This window comes from Centrocercus urophasianus, unplaced genomic scaffold (assembly GCF_019232065.1).
Source record: "Centrocercus urophasianus isolate 14NV4802_14NV808 unplaced genomic scaffold, USGS_Curo_1.0 seq_9, whole genome shotgun sequence".
Lineage (NCBI taxonomy): Eukaryota > Metazoa > Chordata > Aves > Galliformes > Phasianidae > Centrocercus > Centrocercus urophasianus.
The window spans coordinates 24805950-24825942 of NW_024885532.1; the positions used below are offsets into that span (position 1 = coordinate 24805950).

The window sequence follows — 19993 nt, forward strand, 5'->3', positions numbered from 1 at the left end:
AGACTGGTCAGGCATGGAATGGGCTGCCCAGGGAGGTGGTGGAGTCACCGACCCTGGAGGTGTTCAAGGAACGTTTGGATGTTGTGTTGAGGGATATGATTTAGTGAGAGCTGCTGGTGATGGGTAGATGGTTGGACTGGATGATCTTGTAGGTCTTTTCCAACCTTGGTGATTCTGCGATTCTGTGATTTTCTTATCCCACATAAACTGTAATTTGGAATATGCACACTATGATCTTAGACATAAGCTATTTTTTGTACCTGTTGTGTTGATGAGCAGAAGACTAATCTCACCAGTTGACTGGTCCAAGCTTTCAAAAAGTGGAGATCAAGTCAACAATAGAATCAAGTAAGTCTTAGTTCTGCTGAAATCTATCAGAAACGCTCTTGCAAATTCCAACAACACAAGGATGTGATCCACCAGGACAGATTAATAGACTGAATTTCTTGGTTTTATTTTTGTCAGAGCCAAGCACGCTAAGTCAAGATCAGGGACTTGTAGAGCATGCCATACAAACTGCACTGCTTGTTGGCAAAGGCATTTTGCACATACATCCTACAGTCCATCAATTACTGTTTATATGTGGTTGTTTGGTAGGTTGTATTTTTTGAAGGGTACGGAAAAAAAAAAAAGCCAAGACACAAGTTTTGTTTGTTTAAAAAAACACCCTTTTTTTTTTTTTATTATTTTTTTTTTTTTACTGTAAGCACTGGTAAGAAAACACAGAATAGTGAAACAGTAGACTTCCCCTAAAGGCCACGTAAAGGCATTTATGGGATGTCTGAGAAGTGTGAGTGCTGTGGAAGTCATCTCTGCGTATAAGGAGATTTTACAGTTTTAAAACATGAGTATTTTAGACAATGCTGTTGATGTTTTCTCGTGACAGCTCAAATGTAATATTAAGAGGAAGAGAGAACAGGAAGATCTGCCTGGTGCTTCAGGGTCTTGTAAAAACAAACAACAAAAAAAATTAGGAGGAGTGGGACTTGAATCCTTGTTTGAAACCACTCTGTATTTAAGTCAGTGAACGTTACCTCGTATTGCTTGGTGCAGTAATTCCCGTTCTTTCATTTCTCAAATCAAAATATAAAACTCTGGGCTGTTTACGTCAGAGTCCCACAGTTCAGCAGTGCAGCACCACAGGGCCAGGTCCAGTGCACTTCAGCAGTTGGTTCCTATTGTCCCGACTCTAAATGGTGTTAAGGGTTGAATTCAACACTCAGAGTGATAAAGCTACTGCCAGCTTTGGTAAAGACATTGAAGTGAAAGATGAGTTGCTCAGCACCTTAATTTCTTATTAAACTAGAGCAAAAAAGGAAGTTGAAACCAATTGATAACACAGAAATCCATTTACCTTAAAATTCAAGCTATTATAGATCTTCATACTCTTCTGTCATCAGGAATAGTTACTTCCCACATTATTTTAAGGCCACTTTTCAACCTTTTTAACCTCATGGCTGCACTTCAAGCAACTAGGAAGCTGGTTGTAAGCTGATTTATGTAATGAACTCACTTCATCCAGCCATGCTGGAGTCACACCAACTGTAGACACAGTTCTGCTTCCAGTCACTCCGTGGTAACTGCCAGCCTTGTTCACACTGACAGAAATTCTTCACTTGGTCAGAGGAAAGAAACTGCCAACTGCCAACTATCCAGGACTTTGAGGGATCATGCAAGATATCCACAGGAAAATTATGTACTAACTCAGATCACTAATTGCTCTGCCTTTGTAGGTTTCCTTAAGATGGAAAATTGCTAGTGACTTAAAGGAATTTATCCCAAACAGGGATAATCTGTAAACATAGTAATAAACCATAGAAGATGCCTTGGTTGGAGAAAGGAAAGAAAAAAGAGCTCCTACGGAGCAAATGAGAAAGTCTAAGAGAGCAGTGGGAATCACAGAACAAGTTCAGCTGTGAAAAATGTGCATCAAAAGAGCTTGATAGTTGAAAGAAAGTGAAAGTCTTTGAAAGAGACTTTTCAGAGAGATACAGTCGGTGAAACACTGAAGTTTTTTTGGTCCAAGAAGATGCACATGAATCCTAAGCATAAAGTGCTCCCACAATGACATGACTAGTTAGGATTCTGTGCATTCCAACCACAGAGCTCCTTACGCAGTGGATATTTTCTCATGGGCGTAGATCTTTAAGGCTATGAACATCTTCTTTGCTTCATGTGCTCTTGAAAAAATAAACTTAGAAAGAGTGTGAAGTATGAAATTTGGTGCCCAGCAGACAGTCCAAAAGACAGAAACTCTATTAGACTCTGAAAATTACTATTGTACATTATTTCACTAATTGCTACGTGCAAATGAGCACAATAGAGTCACAGATTCTTTCAGTGACTAGGAATAACTGGTGACCTGAAAAAATCCACAATCTATACAACACAAAACTGAACAGTAATTGTTTTTGAGCCAAAGGAATAATTACACTTAAAACCTTGAGGCTCTTGATGACATGACTCAGTCCCTGTTGTCACCGGTGAGGTGGAACATTCCCTGCTGTACTGAGAACACAACACTTCAGATGTACTGTTCTTCATCTCCTCCATTCATCAGCAGTGACCATTTGTCCCCTTCCTCCTCAAAAAACCCATTATGTCTCGGCAGCTTGTCTGAAGTCAAGGAAGAAAGAGACACTTGGCTAATTTGATCCCACGGAGCCGATCTGGATGAATCCCTCCTCCTGTCATCCATTCCAATATGAACACTGATTTGGGAAGGGGTAAGCGGCTTCATGCAGCCTTGAGCTTGAGCTTCATAACTTTCTGTGTCTGGCTTCTTATAGCTGAGAAAGAGAAAAGATAGTCTGTATCAAGAAGTCAGTGCAAGGAAGCATGGTCAGAATCGTGATGCAATAATAGATTTCCTACATTAGTTCATTAGTACTATGTACCACAAAAGACCCTCAGCTACAGTAGAAATATCTGAAGGTTTGGAATGTTTCTAGAGAATGCAAGAAGTCTGATCTTTTAAAACATGTTTGTTCGCAATGGTATTAAAAATAGGCCCACTGCAGCTGCACCCAAAAACGTACTATGAAAAGCTCAAGTGTTACTGAACTAGATCTCCAACACAGCTGTCCATGTGGCATCCAGTCACTATTTTAGCTGCTAGCTAAAGAATGCTCAACAGTCTTACCCCAAGTATGTTAATGACAGTGATGTCCATCTCTTTTGCAGATAAGAATTAGACACCACCATGCTAAAGGACCTCAGGTATTTTTAGGTATATAAAACCCAAACTAATGTCTCACTTGAATCCCAGCAGCAGAGCTGCCTATGGTTGCTCATTTACTCAGTGTAAGATAACTTGCCATTTCAGCTGCAGGGAAGACAGCACGACAGAGACAGAAGAAGCTGCCATGGCAGCTGATCCCATCCAAGGCTGAAGCACAAGACCAGCAGGCATGAACACACCTAGCGAAAGAACACACAGACATCAGCCAGGGCAGTCTGTTCCAGTATGGATGTTTTTGTCCCTGCATACTATAGAACAGATCAACAGGACTTTTTGAGGCCTCTATAATCACAAATAGATCAACATGTATTTTCTTACTTATTGTTAAACATGTTAAATATGTCCCTTCAGTTGCATGGAATGGACTTTGCACAGATTCAATTACAAGACTGCAGTCACAGGGCAAGACTGTGTGACCCTCCCAGGTATTCTGCACGTGCAAAGCAAAGCAAAAGCAACAGAAGTATAATCATAATATTAATAATAATAATACAAGCAAATGAGGGAGAAGTTACTAAAAAAAATAAAAAGAATAGGGGGCTGTTTGAAGTTAGTTTTAAGTAGGAATTTAGAGCATGAGAAGACGTCTGATAGAAGCAGAGAAACCAAATAGTGTGAGACAAAATATGAAATTTGGGGTGAATAAAAGAGGGAGCACCTAGAAGTTGGATGATCTCTCTTATTAGAGATACATTTGAATATACTAAAATGAACCCCAAAATACTGTAGAGTAAAGCAAAATAAAATCATGATTTCATTTTAAGATAAGTATTTGCTCCCAAGACCTTAAAATTTGGGGAACAAAGATTTCTTCTACCAGTATAAACATTTATATACATATATTTTTTATTCTTCTTCTGCCGAGTTTTAAATGCTCCAGGAAGCTCTCTTCAATTGCTTGAGCAGGAAATCCTGACAGAGGCACCACAGAGCTCAACCATGCTGCTGTCTCCCACAAGCTGAGCTCTGACAACCACCTACCTGCTGCTATTGGTATTCCAAGCAGATTATAAATTAAGGCAAGAATCAGATTTATTCGTATTCTCCGCACTGTTCTCTTCGATAAGTGAATACTGGCAACTACATCCAGCAAGTCATTCTGTAAGACAGAAGAGCACTGAAAGTATTCTGCATGCAGTCTATCGAATACTGAACTGAAAAGAGCTACAGAAAGTGGTAGAAGGCAGTCAAAACTGCAGCGCTCACTCGGATAAGAACAACATCTGCTGCTTCAATGGCAACATCGGTGCCCGTTCCAATTGCAATTCCAATGTCGGCCCTGGCTAGCGCAGGGGAATCATTGACTCCGTCACCAACCATCGCAACCTTTCTCCTCCCATTTTGGAGTTCTTGGACCTTTGCAACTTTGTGAGAAGGAAGAACCTCAGCGAAGACTTTTTTGATCCCAACCTACGCACGAAGAAAGAAACACAGGGTTATTGGTGATATGCTGAAAGGAAAAGCCATCTGCTGCTCTGGAAGAAGGGCAAACAAAGGAAGATCACTCAAATAAATTGCAAGCAACACGGAAAGCTGAAGAGCAAATTGCCTTTGGCATAAGGGCGAATGGTTTTTATTTATTTTATTATTTTTTTTAATAGGACAAGGGGGAATGGTTTTAAACTGAGACAGGGGAGGTTTAGGTTAGATATTAGGAGGAAGTTTTTCACACAGAGGGTGGTGACGCACTGGAACAGGTTGCCCAAGGAGGCTGTGGATGCCCCATCCCTGGAGGCATTCAAGGCCAGGCTGGATGTGGCTCTGGGCAGCCTGGTCTGCTGGTTGGTGACCCTGCACACAGCAGGGGGTTGAAACTGGATGAGCATTGTGGTCCTTTTCAACCCAGGCCATTCTATGATGAGAAAGTGACTGATTACAGACTCCCCCATCATCACTGCAGAGGCTGGAACACCATGCACTGCCCTTGTCATCATGCCTTACAAGGCTTCTGGAGCTCTGTTGCCCTGGCAAATAAAGGTTTGATGGCTAAAATAGACAGTTTTCAAATAAACATGCTGCTTGATGGATATGCACCAATAAAAGTTTCAAAGAAATGTGCACAGGAGTAGTAAATGATTAGGCACTTATGCTAGGGAAAACAGAAATGCCAACATAAATGTGTAAGTCCCAGGGAAACTATGGAGAGAATGCAGAGGGCTGAATAAATTCCTTCACCCTACTTCTCAACTTTGAGTTGCTACCAAATGTCTTTAGTGCTACAACTGAAAAATAGGGGTGGGTATACTAAAAAGCACTGGGATAAACACCATTGGTCTGTCTGCCTCACCAGATAGAGCACAGGAGGTAGAAGCTCTCTTTTTACTTCACACAAAGTAGAATTTTAAACTTTTTAGACTGATTTACCATTTTGCAACTGACAAAAAAAAAAATCAATGATGAAAATCTAGGTTAGCAACGAATAATGTTGTTTGAAAAGTTCACCTGAGGGAATGGAACTACAAAACCAAAGTTCATATATGAAAAAGTTCCTATCTTAACAAAGAAAGGTAGGCTGGAAAGGGACTTAAAAAAAAAAAACAGTAGGTGAAAGAGTGGATTAAAATAGAGGAATTAAATCACATTGAGAAACAAAACAGGCCTCACAACATAGGAGAAGACATGATGAGTTTGCTCTTTGTATGAAGAGCTGAGTTTGCTCTTTGTATACATGAAGAAAGCAACACAGAGGCACACAGTAGATTAAGAGTAGACCAGTGCAAAGTGCAAGTGGGAAATGGACATGGAGAGGGTATAAATGTTACAAGGTAGAGTCAGTATTTGGCTTTGCTTTTGGAAGGTTGCTTATAGTTTGTGTTCAAGGAAATGTCATGCACTCTACTTCTTTTAGATTGCTATGCTTCTTAACAATAAGAATCATTTTTATTACTATGTTATCTTTAAATTTAATGGCAAATCCCCACTTCCTGTACTAGGAACCAGACTAGACATTAAAGGCACATCCCTTCTTCATTAAGGAAACACAAGTACCATTCAGCAAATGGAACTAGAAGGCTTCAGCTCAGCAATGGAGTAATTGCTGCATGAAACTCAACACACCTCAAGAGGTACTGAATGTTTGTCTTCAGTGGGATCTTAATGCAGTCACCAGCCTTTACTATGCCATAGGACTTAGAATCATAGAATCACCAAAGTTGGAAAACACCTAGAAGATCATTCAGTTCAACCGTCCACCAATCACCAGTAGTTCTCACTAAAAAGTTCACCTGAGTTCAGTCTGGTTCAAGAAAAGTTAGTCTTTTTTTAACATACACATGGAAACCCTGAGTGCCTAGTCCTAATTCACTGAAATAAGCAGAATTTCAGAAAGCCATCACACATTTTGTAAAATGCAAGAAGGTACCTGAGTAGCAATGGCTTTTGCAGTTTTCCTGTTGTCACCCGTTATCAGCACCACATCTATTCCCATGTTTTTCAGTGTGTGCACAGCAAGGGCTGCCTCCTGCTTGACAGTGTCTGCGATTGCAATCATTCCACACAAGACACCTTCACAAAGAAACGTGCTCTGTTAAAAAGAGCTGTGGGCAGCAAAGTGGTAGCAAGAGAACAGGACTCCTTCTGTCACAGTATGGGAAAGTAACTCTTTCTGGGTAATACTGGCTTTCACAAGCCTGAACCACTGACTTAAATTCTCTTATCTATGGTCCCTTTCTTACACACACTCACACACACGCTTTTCTAATTTACCTCTTTCAGATCTAAGAACAAAACTCCTCTGATACTTAGGAACCAGGCAGAAGGGAAGCATGATAGCTTTTAAACATGCCTGACTGATAGTCATTTTTGCCCATACAAAAAAAAAAAAAAACTATGGGCTACAGGAAGTTTTTGTAATTGTCAGATGTTGAAACCATTCCTCCAGCATTTAGAATATTTGCTTTTATATCCTCTAAATCTTTCAGGGTTGGATTAATTACTTTTGGACAGGAAAGCTGTACCCAACACTTACTATCTGGAAGGTGTATCCATACTAATTACAACAATATAAAGTTATTGCATGTTATATTTAAAAAGCAATGATTTAAGAAGGTTTTCATCATCTGTTACTCTGGTCACCATTATCAGTAATGCTAGGAACACTGAGTATACATCAGAGCCCTGATTTCCATGTTAAGAGCACTTGATTTTTCTGGACATTAATGGAGCCCTGGTTGAGACATGCAGATGCCTCTGAAAATTTCTCTGTGGGCACAAGAAATTATTTTTTCACTAATTAAATCAGAGGCCCCATATCAAGATCACAGACCAATGGAAACTTATCACCGTTACAGCAGTTTCTCTTATTAACGCTTTGCGTAGGTTCCCTTTCTGTGTAGTACAGAATAGAAACCCTCTGGCAAAACTCATTTAGTCTAATCTACTGTCTCTTTTATACTTGAATGATCTAATGACTTGTCACATTTATTAAGGAAATATTTTGATATCAGAGATGCAGCAGGTCAGCCTCTAATCCTTAAGCAATGCAAAGACAGGGCAGGACACATTTGTGCAGTTGTACACGCTGCACATCACACTTTTTGGAAGCATGAGGTTTGGAAAATAACATTTAAATTAAAAACTACTCAGCAAGGTCTTATAAACTCTATTCTGAGAATACCTTTTAAGAACACCTGATACTTTGGCATTTTTACAAACAGTTCTGTATTAAATAATATGTAATTTCTTGATACTAATCCACCGATTATTTTAGTTTGTTTTTATCCTTACAATGGTACAATCAACTGATGTTTATTAAGTCACAGTAGTTACCATCTATAGCCACTAATATGGCTGTCTGTCCTTTAGTTTCATGGTCTGTCATGGCATCATTGACATCGTTTGCAATATGCAAGCCATTCCGTCGCATCCACTCACGATTTCCAATCAATACTGAGTATGTGTGGGAAGATGATGAACCTTTGTTTGTGGACAAAAGAATAAGAGGAGACTTAAAAATAGTAGACACGTCAGAGATGTTTGAAATGACAGTTTCAGGCTGCATTAGCTATACAAATATATTCACAGAGGTTTTCTTATTTCTTGTGTGTGTCTTTGATTAGCAAAGGTCACATCCAAAACACTTCATATTGAGGCTCATTTGAAGAGCTACTGCCATGACCAAACACGTATGTGCAGCTGCTAACTGATGACAGCCTCATAAAACTTTTCTCCTTCAAGACTCACTGTTTATACACAGAGTTGCGTCATAAACTTATTGGAAGTATTTGCACAGATTTGCCTTTGTGAGTTTGCATTGTTTTTCACAAAAAGTGCAGCGTGCTGCATTGTTCACACAAATAATTACTTCTTTCAAATACAAAGTCTCTTCTAAGAAAAGTAGTTTTGTTCTAGCAAACAATGAAACAGCACACAGACACTTCATTATGAATTCAACGCAACTTCAAGAAGCCCTCTGAGGCAGGTGAGAAAATATTACATTAACGCTGCTCACAAATGGCGCAGTTCTGATGATTAAAGTTCTTATTTTAATTCTTCTAAAAGCTTCCTCAAAAAGGTCAAGAGATACAATCTGCTGAAAAGAACTGAGGAGCTTCTTAAGGAGGACTTTAAATGCGTATTCATTCCCCCATATGACACAAAAGAGCAAGTGCCTTCACTGAGCACAAAACAAAAATAAATGCACTGGCTGAATCAAAAGCATCAGGCACTGAAACTCGGTTTGCAGATATAACCTGCTTCACTGCTGAATAATTTTTTTTAATTAAGTACCTTGAGAGATATTTGAATAGAAGACAAAAGGTCCAAAGTAATACGGAACTAAAACGTAGGACAAAAAAATGGAGCAATAAGATAGCATATGTTGAATGTAACTTCTCTATGGAGGAAGATAATGTTAATTGGCAAACTGTGCTCTCTGCTGGGCCACTCTTCTGTCCAAAAGGGACCTTGCTGGGTATTGCTCGTGTATTGTACCGACTTTTGGAGTATCAATCACTGTATCATCTAATCCTTAATTAGGTTTCTGAATTCCAAAGCAATTGAAGGTAGGGAAAAGGAGATTTTCAATTTCTATAAAGACATCTTTTTGTCCCTCGTGTTCTTTCCCTCTCTCTCTCTCATAAGACTTCATTTCTGCTATTCCTAGTCTGGTAGAATTGCTTTACTGTGCTCAGCACTGTGGATTCATGAGCCCTTGGACTACAACTAGCAGTGACTTTGGGGGCAGACATACCATTCGATTCAGAGAGTGTGATCAGTGCGTCATCTCCCAGAAGAGCACTGCTGTCCCCACTCTTGTTAGCGTCCAACTTATCAACACCCTCATCAGCCACACCCACGACAGCCTCAACACCACCTACTTTGCAGCTGATGCCACAACCTGGGACTGCCTGGAAGTTGGTGCAGTATCCCAGGCTCTGAGTGCCAAGCTCCTGCAGAGATAACCAGAATTCATCATCAGTTTGTGCTGACAATACGCGGTACAAATGTGAGATCACTGCCATCAAAAAGAGATTGTGTTCCTCCTCTTTACAATGACTGATAGACTGGAAAGCAGCATGGAGCATCAGTAGCGGAGAAATAAAAATAAAGATGTCGTAGATGTGCTGGGGATGATACTTCTGAAGCGAACAGCAATAGAGGTCACATCTCAGTCTCAGCCCTAGCACAAGCAAACCAAAAAGGGTGACGTTTCCTGGTGGTTCAGAGATGAAGGAGGTACAGTGGTGGCTTACAACTTCAGCCAAGACTGGGAAATAAGAAGTAATACTACAAAAATCAGCCATAGAACTCTGGAAAGATGCAGCTTTTAATTAGCCACACAGACAAGTGACTGCGTGAGCCCAGTTTATTTATTTATATATATTTTTTTATATATTTATAATATTATTTATTTATTTATATTATTTATATATTATTATATATATTTATATTTTTATATATATATAAAATATTATTATATATAAATATATATAACTACAGTCATACAAATTGCAAAAATAATGGGAAAAAAGCCCACATTCTTTGATAAACAATTTATTGTGAGTTATTTCTAGATATCAGAACTATATGTACCTTTCAGAGAACTCTATAGACAGTAATAACTGACACATACAATAACTACAGAAATTTCAGGGGAACTAAGACAAATTTGAAAAACAGGAAATGTGAAATATAAGAGGGGCCACTGAATCATTACCCACACTTACTTTTTCCTTCTAAATTTACATGTTAACTTCTAAATTTCATCACTGAAAGAGCTATCATTAATAAGTTTGAGATTCATCATCTAATGGCAAGTAGCTCAGTGACCTGCCTTAGTAGAAAGAAGTTATTTAAACCAGGCTTCTTATGTTGTTTCTAATTATGCTTTCATTCTTCCTGAAACATTTAATGAACACAAACAATATATAAAGGTTCTCCAAGGATTTGCAGGATTTGTGCAGGCATGAGTAATCAACTTGTGAAATTCACAAATATCACAGTTTAATATTCATATTTGCTCCACAGCTTTTTGACTAACCTATTCAGATAAGCAACTGACTAATAGCAGTGACTACCACAATCAGGTAACGTGTGAAATGTCACCATACACTTCTGCTTCACAATGCTTTTTTAAGCTTACATGTTCCTCCTGCATATATTCTACAATCCTTCCTTTGTCATTGTCTGGCAAAACTTAGTAATATCTTGCTTGAGGACTCCGTAGCGTGGCCACAAAAGCAAAGTTTAGATTATGCCTCCCAGGTATTGTGCAGGTTAAGATAACATCTACCAGCTTCTCAGCCAGCTACTTTTCAGACAGGCCTCTCCTTCTGGAATCTGCTGATTTCACACAGCATATATATATATATATATCTGAAGTGAAACAATAAGTCTAAGTACCTCTTTGCAGTATTTAGTGACCGCCACTCCTAAAGGATGCTCACTGCTGGCTTCTGCAGTGCCAACCACTGCCAGTACCTTCTTCAGAGAGAGCACAGCTGTGTCTCCCAGCAGAAGAACCCTCATGACTTTAGGAACTCCACAAGTAATGGTCCCCGTTTTATCAAACATCACAGTCTTGATCTGCAAGAAATAAACCAGAGTTACTGCCTAAGCTATATGACCGTAGGGATCTTGCATGCTTTGAGCACATAAACACAGGCAAGACATCAATAAATAGCTGACAGTAACCAAAACAAGCTGAATAAACCTACAAAACCCAGGAAATCCTGAACCATAGACCGTCTGTGCAGTAGATCTCCTTATGCTTTCTTATTCATTCCTTGTACAGCTGAAGCTGCAGTATCATGCTGTACCCATACAAGGATCTCAATATCACAACACTTGCTTTGTGTGAGTGAGCACACATTTGAATGAATGAGAATTACTGTCAGTCTGGTTAATTTATTCTCATTATCCTTTTCACCTCTCTTTAGTCTGCTTATATCCAACTCAGTCTTTCACAGCATGGTGTAAACTCATCTTCTTTTTACTGACTGTGGGCATGCCAAGTCCTTCTTTCTCCATTTCCTCTTACCGTCTGTTTGAAGGGCTTTTTCAGCCACCCATCTATCTTCCCCTCCCTTGACTAAAACAACTTCCAACCACACCGTTTTTCTCCTACATTTTAAGCCACTGACCATGACCAACATATATTTCACATCAGCCCTCAAAGAAGAAAAATGTTGGCTTTCTGGAAAGAAGCTAAGAGAGCACAAATGCCGGAGACCGCACAAGGTCATGCAGAACATCAGCAGCAAAGGCAACAGACTGCTGAAACTGCTGCCTCTCAACACTTTGCCACCTACTTTGGATTGTGGAGAAAGAAGGTCAAAGTCATCTTGCTTGCCACCACAGTTGCCAACGGGGAAAAAAAATCTGCAGCCTTTCTTTTTATCAGAGAGATTTCCTGAGACACTATATTTGATGTGGCGACAGCTGGGAAAGCTACAAAGGTACAGAATGAACAATTAACCTTGTGTGCCATTTCCAGAGGTTTTCCGCCTTTGATGAGAATACCATTCTGCGCAGCAACTCCTGTGCCCACCATCACAGCTGTTGGGGTAGCCAAGCCTAAAGAACAGGGGCATGCAATGCTCAGCACAGTGATCGAGGTTTGAAACGCAAACCTCAGTATTAGTTCAGCTTTTGAAAGGTGCTTGTTCTGATTCTGTAAGAAGAAGGAGGAGAGGAGGCAAAAAAAGAAAAAAAAAGATTTGCTGATAGAAGATAACATACGCACGATCAATCATAGCCATCTCAAAAAACACATTTACCAGGCAACCTCAACTATAGGAATGTAATTTATAATTGCTACTGTAATAGTACAGAAAGATGAACGTTATGAATTGTTTATGGCAGTGTCCTGTGGCTTTCTTGCTACTCAAGCACATATGCTTCAGGAATTCCTGTTGGCCACCTATTTAAGAAATATAGCCTACCTAAACTTCAAATAAAACATAATAAATAATAAATACACTACAAGACATTGCATTTTGGCTGAGGCAATCCCTAGCATTTTTATAGACTGGGGGAAGATTTCCTTGAGAGCAGCCCTGCAGAGAAGGACTTGGGGTCCTGGTGGACGAGAAGCTGGACATGGGCCAGCAGTGTGTGCTTGCAGCCCAGAAGGCCAACTGTGTTCTGGGCTGCATTAACAAAGGGGTGGCCAGCAGGGAGAGGGAGGTGCTTGTCCCCCTCTACTCGGCTCTTGTGAGGCCCCATCTGCAGCACTGCGTCCAGGCCTGGGGCCCCCAGTACAGGAAGGTCGTGGAGCTCTTAGAGCAGATCCAGAGGAGGGCACTGAGATGATCAGAGGGCTGGAGCACCTCTCCTGAGGAAGGGCTGAGGGAACTGGGCTTGTTTAGCTCGGAGAGGAGAAGGTTCCAGAGAGACCTCATTGTGGCCTTCCAGTACTTGAAGGGAGCATATAAACAGGAGGGGGAATGGACGTTTACATACGTGGACAGTGATAGGACAAGGGGGGAATGATTTTAAACTGAGACAGGGGAGGTTTAGGTTAGATATTAGGAGGAAGTTTTTCACACAGAGGGTGGTGATGCCCTGGAACAGGTTGCCCAAGGAGGTTGTGGATGCCCCATCCCTGGAGGCATTCAAGGCCAGGCTGGATGTGGCTCTGGGCAGCCTGGTCTAATGGTTGGCAACCCTGCCAACGGCAGTGGGGTTGAGACTAGATGAGCATTGTGGTCCTTTTCAACCCAGGCCATTCTATGATAAAATGCATTTAAACACAGCCTAACAGCATGGGGAGGCTGCAGTAACTGCCTTATGTTCAGGGCAGATCAGAGACACCAACTAAAGGGCAGTGTTCTGAGGGCGAATTCTGCCTTCAGAGTACAAACACTGTCCCAGTCATCATGGCAAGAGGATTTTTAGGAGACTGAACATGCAGAGTCCCCACTCCACAGAGACCTGAACTCAGTAACTTCAGGAAAGCAGCAAGTAAGCATTCCTGAATCTCCTCTTATTTCATGAACTAAAACAGATTTTGTACAACATCTGAGTGCGCTCATCATTCATGGGGGATACATCAGAATTATCCTCACACTGGTGGGTGTCACAGAATGGCTCTGCTCTCAGATGATGTAAATTGCCAGCACTGGTTTCCTCATCTAATGAGAAATCTATTTCCAGGTGCACAGATACCCACAGTTGCTGAGCACAGCAAACACACATCCTAAAGATAAGAGAAACTCATTTTTCTTCTGGAGACAAACCCACTATCTGCCAAGGAACAGGGAGTTAAAAAAATTCCAAGCATGATAGGAATGGTTCAGCTCCTTGCAGTGCAGCTACAAGTCATGCTTAATCCAGAAGGAATGCTTATCATTTCAGTTCATAAGAACCCTATGCAGCAAGGAGAGCTAATGCACAAGTATATTTACACCCACAAATATATTTTAATTAGTGTAATCATTCCCTTTGTGTAGAAAATACTACATTGTAACCTGGTAAACACCTTTGTACAACGTCAAGCCCTACAAACAGAAGGTATTTTAATTTCAGTGGGAGACAGCTTAACAAGGAAATCCAACCCTTAATCAAATTACTTACAGGAAAATATTTCTGAATAATATCAAAATTTATAAAACCAATTGTGATCCATACTATCAAAGTCACTGTAGAAATTATGATGATAAATGGAACAAAATATCCACTAAACTTATCGGCCAGTTGCTGGATTGGTGCCTATAAAAAAGAAAAACAGACGTTTGCATGTTTATGATCAAAACACTGAATATGCAGAATTAATGAAACTAACAGTCCATTATTTTCTGAAGTCTGGAAAAACACAGATCACGGGTTACATAAATGTATCAAAATACAGAATCTTTTCTCATTTAATCAAAATTGATGAATAAGGTTTCCTTTTCTCTTACTTTTACCTTTGACATTTGAGCTTCTTCCACCAATTTCACAATCTGTGCCAGGGTGGTATCATTACCAACATGAGTTGCATTAACAAGAACTGAGCCATGTGCATTTATAGAGCCAGCAATCACTGTGCTCCCAGGCTTTTTAGTGACAGGCATAGCTTCCCCTGGAAAGAAACACCAAAAATAAATGCATCAGACCAGTGCAAATACCTCTAATGATAATGAACACAGTACACTGCACACTCACTGTACGCCAGCAAAATCAGCACAATAAACAATAATGGCATAAAATTACACATTGTATATCTCAGTCCTCTGAAGGCATGTATAAGTGATGCCATGCTTCTGTAAACCTTTTTCTAGGTTTATTTTTGAAGCAAATGTCTTAGCAGAAATATTTCAGAGGGCCAGAGCACCTCTCTTATAAAGAAAGGTTGAAGACACTGGGCTTGTTTAGCCTGGAGAAGAAAGAGCTCTGGGGAGACCTCATTGTGGCCTTCCAGTACTTGAAGGGAGCATATAAACAAGAAGGAGAATGACTGTTTACATGGGTCTGATAGTGATAGGACAAGGGGGAAGGGTTTTAAATTGACACAGGGGAGGTTTAGGTTAGATATTAGCTGGAGGTTTTTCCCACACAGAGGTGGTGATGCACTGGAACAGGTTGCCCAAGGAGGTTGTGGATGCCCCATCCCTGGAGGCATTCAAGGCCAGGCTGGATGTGGCTCTGGGCAGCCTGGTCTGCTGGTTGGCAACCCTGCCAATGGCAGTGGGGTTGAGACTAGATGATCATTGTGGTCCTTTTCAATCCAGGCCATTCTATGAGTCTGTGATTTCTGGCTCTTCCTTTTCAGCCTGCCAGAGATGTAGGGCTCTTCTCCCACCTCCAGAAACACAATCCCTAGCCTACAAACATCAGTGCTCCATCTTTCTATCAGACACAGTACAGATGCTACACCCTGATGTTTGAATGTACCCTAGTATGAATGAACAGTCTCTAATCCCAGATTTTGATAAAATAGGCCATAGTTTCTCATGTCTTCACTGAAACTTTGAGGTGTACAGGAAGGGAGATCATCTTTCTGATTGGCTATGAAATACATCACATAAGAAACTGTGAAAGCGACAGAGCCACTGTAAGAGGAAGAGAGACAATTCTGGGGCACCCAAGATAGAGGTTTGTCAAAAACCAGGAAAGATTTAGAATAAATTTTCTCTGCATCTTAGTAGGAAAAAGTCTGTGATTTGGCAAAGCTTGAAAATCATGTGACCCAGGGACCGTGAACAAGACAGCACAGCTCCTAAAGTTACAGAATTTGGAATCGTTATGCAACATGGAGATGGCTCAGCCACCACTGGTTTCTGTGATTCTGTTTAGAATGCAGGACAGAAACTAGATCTTATGCTTTATGCTTCTCTGCTTTCATTTCCTCATATAGAAGAAAAAAAGTTCAGCATCATAATACCAGCAGGTAAAGTCAGCATCAGCCATCTAACGCATTCCTTCATTGCTGAAGGAATTTGGGCAAGGCTTTATTTGAGTAACTACACAATAATCAGTCTAATCTTCTAAAAACACAATCAAGTTTATCAATCCTCTAACAAATACAGACTGCTGCTTGGAAAAACACTACGCTGCTTGGTGTGGTATTTACCATGAACTGTAGAGGCTGGAGGTGAGTGGAAACCATAAACTGCTCCAGAACAAAAGATCCCAAGCATTTGCATTATGGAAATTCCTATTTGCCACTTTGCTCTGGATATCTGAGCTGCAACTCGTCCTGGCCTTTTGTCAGATTAATATCAAAGGAAAAAGAAGTGTCCTTGGTCCTAACTCTCCGGTGTGCCATCCCTCAAAAAGGTCAGCAAGAGATCCATACTGAAGGGAACCTCTAGGAATTTCCTCTACCTGGTAACTTTGTACAGCCACAGGAGTTTGAGAAGCCTGTCTCCATTTCCACTAATCTCAGTTTTCCAAAATCAAGAAAGTTTACTCTGGGGCAAAGTCCACATTCTCACACTGTTGCTTTAAGAATCTCTACAAATCCACTATTTTCTGCTCTTAAGGTTAGTGACAGTGACTGGTTCTCCTAAAATTAAGGGTGTCTCTTTTCCCCAAAGTAAATACATAACTAAAATCAAGCAAGCCGATCACAATGTGAAGTTTTTAGATCCTTCAACTTATAATTAGGATTTATTTGATTTTGTAATTCTTATTTATATTTAGGAAACGAAACGGAAATCTCAGAAACTGAAGAAGTTCTATGACTCTTAACGAGCACCAAGTCACGAGACTTTCTTTCACTCTCCTTGCTCCCTTGGCCATCTTTGTTGGAAGCCTTGATGTCTATGTGTATGACTTCAACATCTTAGCAATATTTCCTTTAGAAGTCACTACTGAAAATGCATCTTCTCTAGAAATACATTCCATCAGAAACTCCCACCGTATCTCTGGAATAACGACCACAGTGCTCAGCCTTTGCACATCCCATCAGTGCATTAGTAAAAGAGACCAAATTGAGCTGAGATTCTTCAATTTTTTTTATATGTATGCAGATACAGGATTTGGATTGAAGCTCACAAAGGCCAGGAAAAGAGCTCATTAAGATGGGAGGTTATTTAGACAACATCTTGTGCTTTGTTCTGTTCTCTTTTCATGTGAGAAAAAGTTATAGAAGGTTTCGCACATTTGCACAAGTTTAAGAGAAGTTACCAGTAATGAGAGACTCATCTGCCATAGAATTGCCTTCAATGACTTTCCCATCCACTGGGAACTTTCCACCTGGAACAACCTTTACAATATCACCCCTTTGAACCAGTTCAACAGGTACCTGCTCCTCTCTGCAAACGATAAAAATAAGGACAGCTCATTTAATGTCACAGGTTTCAAAGCCATAGCAACGGTTTCACAGTAACTGCTTCAAGCCCAGTCTGCGCACCCGAGTAGGCTGAATATTTTGCTTCATGAAATGTAATAAATACCTGATAATAGTGTGGTCAGGTCCAAGAGTCACCACAGTGGCTTCCGTGGCTTGAAGAGATATAAGTTTAGCAAGAGCTTCTGAGGTCTTACTCTGAGAAACGGAAGGAGATGTTTGAGACACACAGAACACATAAATGCTGATGTCTGCTTAAGGTGAACAATGAACTCTAAATGACCATTACTGTAGGCTACTTCACACACCTGAAACATCTGACTCAAACTCACATGAACAGTTTTATTCCATTCTCATTATAAACACACAATATTTCACATGAAAATGAGTTACCTTTGCTATATGTTCAAGCCATCTCCCAAGGGCAATGAATACAAACAGCATTGGAGGAGTGTCAAAGAAAGTGACAGGGCTTTCCTCTGCCTTTTCAACTATGGCCACTAACAGGATCACACATGAATACACATAAGCAATCGTTGTGGCCAGAACGATGAGCACATCCATATTGGCTGCCTTGTGCTTCAGTGACTTGTAAGCTTGTATGTAAAAATACCATCCACCAAGGAACTGTTGGTGTAAGAGCAGACAGGCACATGTTAAGATCAGAGCAGTGAAAGCAAGGGGAATATAATACCACTAGTAGGTAACAGAAGGGATGGCTGTCCCATCTGAGTTTTACTTCAATACAACTTTAGTGGAGAGATCTACTGGAAATTGAATCCCATGTTATCCTCTCACTTGCTCTTACTTTCTCTAAACAGCCGTGCCAGCTAAATCCTGGCAGACCCTACCCTTTTCCTAGAAATGCAAAAGAAACAAAGCTAGGAAGTTAAAAGGATTTACCTACAGTTACCTGAACAGCTTACACCTGATCAGGTATTTATTTGTTTTAATATTCCCTTCCCCTCTTGGAAATGCTAATGGCACACCAGTGGCAGGAGTAAGTGCAGTGAGCAATTAAGAATTGAAAATTTGCAAAGAAGTGTCACTTCATTCTATGTAGGTGTCACAGACAAGAGAGCAGGTATAATCCACTAAACCTTCCCATAGGTCTCCTATCCTTATCAGATCAGATTACATAAATGGGAAATGAACAAAAAGCAAACCTCCAAGAAATACTCTGGACATACCTGAACAAAAGTGCACAGGACAAAGAAGAGAAGATTTAAAATAGATAATCCAGGAATGAGATTCTGCTCCAGCACCATAGCCCCATGGTGCTCACCGCCAGGTATTAGCATATAAATCATTAGGATTAAGACAGGAATGCCAAACACAAGGCTGCACAAAAAAGACTTCCTCCACCTGAAAAGTAGAAGCTGTAAATCCGCAGTCACAGCACAACCTGCAGTACCCAGGCCAAACACCGTGCTGACAATACAGAGCTAGGAGCATCAGTGCTATTCTGACACACGGCTTCAGGATATTTGGGAAAGAACCAAAACATCAGGACAGTTTTACTGTCTCCTAGGTATATAAATGTTTTGTCGTTTATCAGTTAAAAACCACAACTAATGAAAGCAGTAGAAGTATATGATCCAAATAGCAAATCATAAAATGAAATATGTTTTACACAAGAATAAGCTAAATTAACTGAGAAAAGTGAGGGTGTGTTACAAGAGATGATCTACATACATTTGTTAGTGAGTGAGGAAGTGAAGTACTTACTGCTGTATTTCCTTTTTATGATCCAAGTTATGTGTACTTGGAACTCTTCTAGACACACAAGCATGAAAGCCAATTTCCTTTTTATTAAAAGAGGAGGGAAGATGAGTTACTTTTGATTAGACTAACTATATTACTTAGAACATATTTAAATGACACTACTTTTAGAAGAAATGTCAGAAAAGGACACTGCTCCATATTTAATAAATGCCATCTTGTTTATTTTCAGATCCTCAGCAAGAGGGTATATCAGATAGTACTCAGTATGTGGACTGTAAAGTACTTGTGTTATCTATATACCAACACAGTTGTAACTCAGTAAGTGTTCTGGCTTCCTAGGCAAAGGCAGCTCCCATTGACAGCAGGTATTCTGTTGCTCTCCTCCTCATAGCAATTTTACACCCTTTAATCCCCACTGGTTTAAATATGATGGATAGAAAACACCACAAAGAAAGTTAAAAATGTATACAAGCTACCAGGCAGTAAACCTTGCTAACATCTCCTTAACATGGCAGTTGAACAGATGCATCTGAAGTTGATAATCAAAGTTACCAGAACCAGTTTAAACCTATAAAGCTAACTGCAGGGGAAAGATATATATATATATTTATTTATATATATTTATATATATATTTATATATATATATATATATAGCTTATATATATATATATAAATATATATATATATATAATAAATAATATAAAAATAAATATAATATATATATATATTACATATATATATATATTACATATATATATTTATGTATTTGCAAGAATATGTTTACATACTTGCAAGAATCCAGTTATGACTG

At 39.9% G+C, this 19993-nt stretch overlaps 1 protein-coding gene across 5 annotated transcripts in view; it reads right to left on the reverse strand.

Moving 5' to 3' along the window:
* Positions 1 to 433: 433 nt before the first annotated feature.
* Positions 434 to 19993, reverse strand: part of ATP7B (ATPase copper transporting beta) — a 39894-nt gene continuing 20334 nt past the window's right edge. For 4 of the 5 annotated variants that reach the window (XM_042839215.1, XM_042839214.1, XM_042839216.1 and 1 more), the window contains exons 6-21: positions 19185 to 19261; positions 18647 to 18821; positions 17850 to 18083; positions 17563 to 17654; positions 17294 to 17421; positions 14590 to 14744; positions 14258 to 14392; positions 12159 to 12353; positions 11084 to 11266; positions 9432 to 9630; positions 8009 to 8155; positions 6603 to 6745; positions 4448 to 4651; positions 4223 to 4340; positions 3318 to 3420; positions 434 to 2789 (exon numbers count right to left, since the gene is read on the reverse strand). In XM_042839215.1, the coding sequence (XP_042695149.1) occupies positions 2525 to 2789; positions 3318 to 3420; positions 4223 to 4340; positions 4448 to 4651; positions 6603 to 6745; positions 8009 to 8155; positions 9432 to 9630; positions 11084 to 11266; positions 12159 to 12353; positions 14258 to 14392; positions 14590 to 14744; positions 17294 to 17421; positions 17563 to 17654; positions 17850 to 18083; positions 18647 to 18821; positions 19185 to 19261 (2553 nt within the window). In that variant the 3' untranslated portion in view covers positions 434 to 2524. The remainder of the gene's footprint in view (positions 2790 to 3317; positions 3421 to 4222; positions 4341 to 4447; positions 4652 to 6602; positions 6746 to 8008; positions 8156 to 9431; positions 9631 to 11083; positions 11267 to 12158; positions 12354 to 14257; positions 14393 to 14589; positions 14745 to 17293; positions 17422 to 17562; positions 17655 to 17849; positions 18084 to 18646; positions 18822 to 19184; positions 19262 to 19993) is intronic. The other variant, XM_042839217.1, reaches the window with a different exon arrangement.